At 51.6% G+C, this 3,108-nt stretch overlaps 1 protein-coding gene across 1 annotated transcript in view; it reads left to right on the top strand.

The window, feature by feature from the left end:
- The first annotated feature begins 430 nt into the window (after window positions 1-430).
- LOC144488137 (cell adhesion molecule 3-like) overlaps window positions 431-3,108 on the top strand; it is a 14,149-nt gene continuing 11,471 nt past the window's right edge. Inside the window, exon 1 of the mRNA XM_078206163.1 lies at window positions 431-474. Within this exon, the coding sequence (XP_078062289.1) occupies window positions 465-474 (10 nt within the window). The 5' untranslated portion in view covers window positions 431-464. The remainder of the gene's footprint in view (window positions 475-3,108) is intronic.

Raw genomic sequence — 3,108 nt, 5'->3', positions numbered from 1 at the left:
CCCTCCTCCTGCTCCCCCCCTCCTCCCTCCCGCTCCCCCTGCCACTCCCCCCTCCCTCCCTCCCTCCCAATCCCCCCTTCCTCCCTTCCGCTCCACCCTCCCTCCCTCCCGCTCCCCCCTCCCTCCCTCCCACTCCCCCCTCCCTCCTTCCCGCACCCCCTTCCCTCCTGCCCTCCGCCTCCCTCCTTCCCACTCCCCCCCTCGTTCCCTCCTCCCTCTTTCCTGCTCCCACACTCTTGTTCCCCCCTCCCTCCCTCCTCCTCCCTCCCGTTCCCCCCTCCCGTTCCCCCCTCCCTCCCTCCCGCTCCTCCCTCCCGCTCCTCCCTCCCGCTCCTCCCTCCCGTTCCCCCCTCCCGTCCTCTCGTTCCTCTCTTTCCCCCCTTCCCTCTTCCCTATTATGAATTCATTGCATCGCCTCCATCCATCCATGGCTCGCGACCAACTCAGATTCAACCTCAAGACCAATGGATACAGGTACTAACCGCACATGGTGTACCCTCTCTTCACCTCTGCTCTCGTCCTCCAATGCTCCCTCTCTCTACCCTCCTTCAACACTCCCTCTATCTCTCCTTCAACTCTCCCTCTCTCCCCTCCAACACTCCCTCTCTCTCTCCCCTCCAACACTCACTCTATCCCCTCTCTCCTTCTCTCTCGTCCAACACCCTCCTCTCTCTCTCTCCCCTCCAACACTCACTCTATCCCCTCTCTCCTTCTCTCTCGTCCAACACCCTCCTCTCTCTCTCTCTCCCTCTCTCCCCTCCAACTCTCCCTCTCTCTCTCTCTCTCTCCCCTCCAATTCTCCCTCTCTCTCTCTCTCCTCCAATACTCACTCTCTCCCTCCCTCTCTCTCCTCCAACACCTCCCCTCTCTCTCTATCTATCGCCTCCCCCCATCCAACACTCCCTCTCTCTCTCTGTCTCTCTCTCTCCCCTCCAACATTCTCTCTCTCGTCCAACGGTCCCTCTCTCTCTCTCTCTCTCCATCAACACTCACTCTCTCCCCTCTCTCTCTCTCTTTCTCTCCTTCAACACTCCCTCTCTCCTTCTCTCCTCCAACGCACCCTCTCTCTCTCTCTCCTTCAACGCTCTCTCTTTCTCTCCTCCAGTGCTCCCTCTTTCCATCTCACCTTCAACGCTCCCATTTCACCTTCCTTCTCACCTTCATTCCTCAGCACTCAGTCTCCCTCTCTCTCCCTCCAAGGTCTCTTGTCCTTTTGACCTCATTCCTGTTGTCTGTCTCTATCTCCATCTCTCTTTTTGTCTCACTCTATCTTTCATTGTCTGTCTCTGTCTCTTCCCATAAGACCATAAGACATAGGAGCTGAATTAGGCCACTCGGCCCATCGAATCTGCTCGGCCATTCAATCCTGGCTGATATTTTTCTCATCCCCATTCTCCTGCCTTTTCCCCATAACCCCTGATCCCCTTATCAATCAAGAACCTATCTATCTCTGTCTTAAAGACACTCAATGACCCGGCCTCCACAGCCTTCTGCGGCCAAGAGTTCCACAAATTCACCACTCTCTGGCTGAAGAAATTCTTCCTCATCTCTGTTTTAAAGGATCATCCCTTTAGCCTGAGGTTGTGCCCTCTAGTTCTAGTTTTTCCGACCAGTGGAAACATCGTCTCCACGTCCACTCTATCCAGGCCTCGCAGTATCCTGTAAGTTTCAAGAAGATCCCCCCTCATCCTTCTAAACTCCAACGAGTGCAGACCCAGAGTCCTCAACCGTTCCTCATATGACAAGCTCTTCATTCCAGGGATCATTCTTGTGAACCTCCTCTGGACCCTTTCCAAGACCAGCACATCCTTCCTTAGATACAGGGCCCAAAACTGCTCACAATACTCCAAATGGGGTCTGACCAGAGCCTTATACAGCCTCAAAAGTACATCCCTGCTCTTGTATTCTAGCCCTCTCGACATGAATGCTAACATTACATTTGCTTTCCTAACTGCCGAGTGAACCTGCACGTTAACCTGAAGAGAATCTTGAACCAGGACTCCCAAATCCCTCTGTGTTTCTTATTTCCTCAGCATTCCCCCATTTAGAAAATAGTCTCTGCCTCCATTCCTCCTTCCAAAGTGCAGAACCTCACACTTTTCCACTTTGTATTCCATCTGCCACTTCTTTGCCCACTCTCCTAACCTGTCCACTTCCTTCTGCAGCCCCCCTGCTTCCTCAATACTACCTGTCCCTCTACATATCTTTGTATCATCTGCAAACTTAGCAATGGTGCCTTCAGTTCCTTCTTCCAAATCGTTAATGTATATTGTGAAAAGTTGTGGTCCCAGCACTGATCCTTGAGGCACACCACTAGTCACCAGCTGCCATCCTGAAAAAAACCCCTTTATCCCACTCTCTGCCTTCTGCCAGTCAGCCAATCCTCTATCCATGCCAGGATCTTACCCTTAACACCATGGGCTCTTAACTTATTTAACAGTCTCCTATGCGGCACCTTGTCAAAGACCTTCTGGAAATCTAAATAAATCACGTCCACTGGTTCTCCTTTATCTAACTTCCTTGTGACCTCCTCAAAGAACTCTAACAGATTTGTCAGACATGACCTCCCCTTGACAAAGCCGTGCTGACTCAATCCTATTTTATCATGCACTTCCAAGTACTCTGCGATCTCATCTTTAATAATTGGCTCTAAAATCTTGCCAATGACCGAAGTCAGGCTAACCGGCCTATAATTTCCCATCTGCTGCCTCCCTCCCTTGTTAAACAGCGGTGTTACATTAGCTACTTTCCAGTCCTCTGGTACCCTCCCTGCCTCCAGTGATTCCTGAAAGATCACCACCAATGCCTCCACAATTTCCTCAGCTATCTCTTTTACAACCCTGGGGTGTAGTCCATCCGGTCCAGGTGATTTATCCACTTTCAGAGCTTTGTTTCCCCAGAACCTTCTCCTTAGTGATGGCCACTATACTCACCTGTGCCCCATGACTCTCCTGGAGCTCTGGCATCCCACTGGTGTCTTCCACTGTGAAGGCTGATGCAAAGTAACGATTCAGTTCCTCTACCATTGCTTTGTTTCCTATTATTACTTCTCCAGCCTCATTTTCCAGTGGCCCAATGGCTATTTTTGCCTCTCTCTTACCTTTTATA

The sequence above is a fragment of the Mustelus asterias genome, unplaced genomic scaffold (assembly GCF_964213995.1).
Source record: "Mustelus asterias unplaced genomic scaffold, sMusAst1.hap1.1 HAP1_SCAFFOLD_1323, whole genome shotgun sequence".
Classification (NCBI taxonomy): domain Eukaryota; kingdom Metazoa; phylum Chordata; class Chondrichthyes; order Carcharhiniformes; family Triakidae; genus Mustelus; species Mustelus asterias.
The sequence above is the reverse complement of the archived record's forward strand: the minus strand, read 5'-3'. Positions and strand labels throughout refer to the sequence as shown.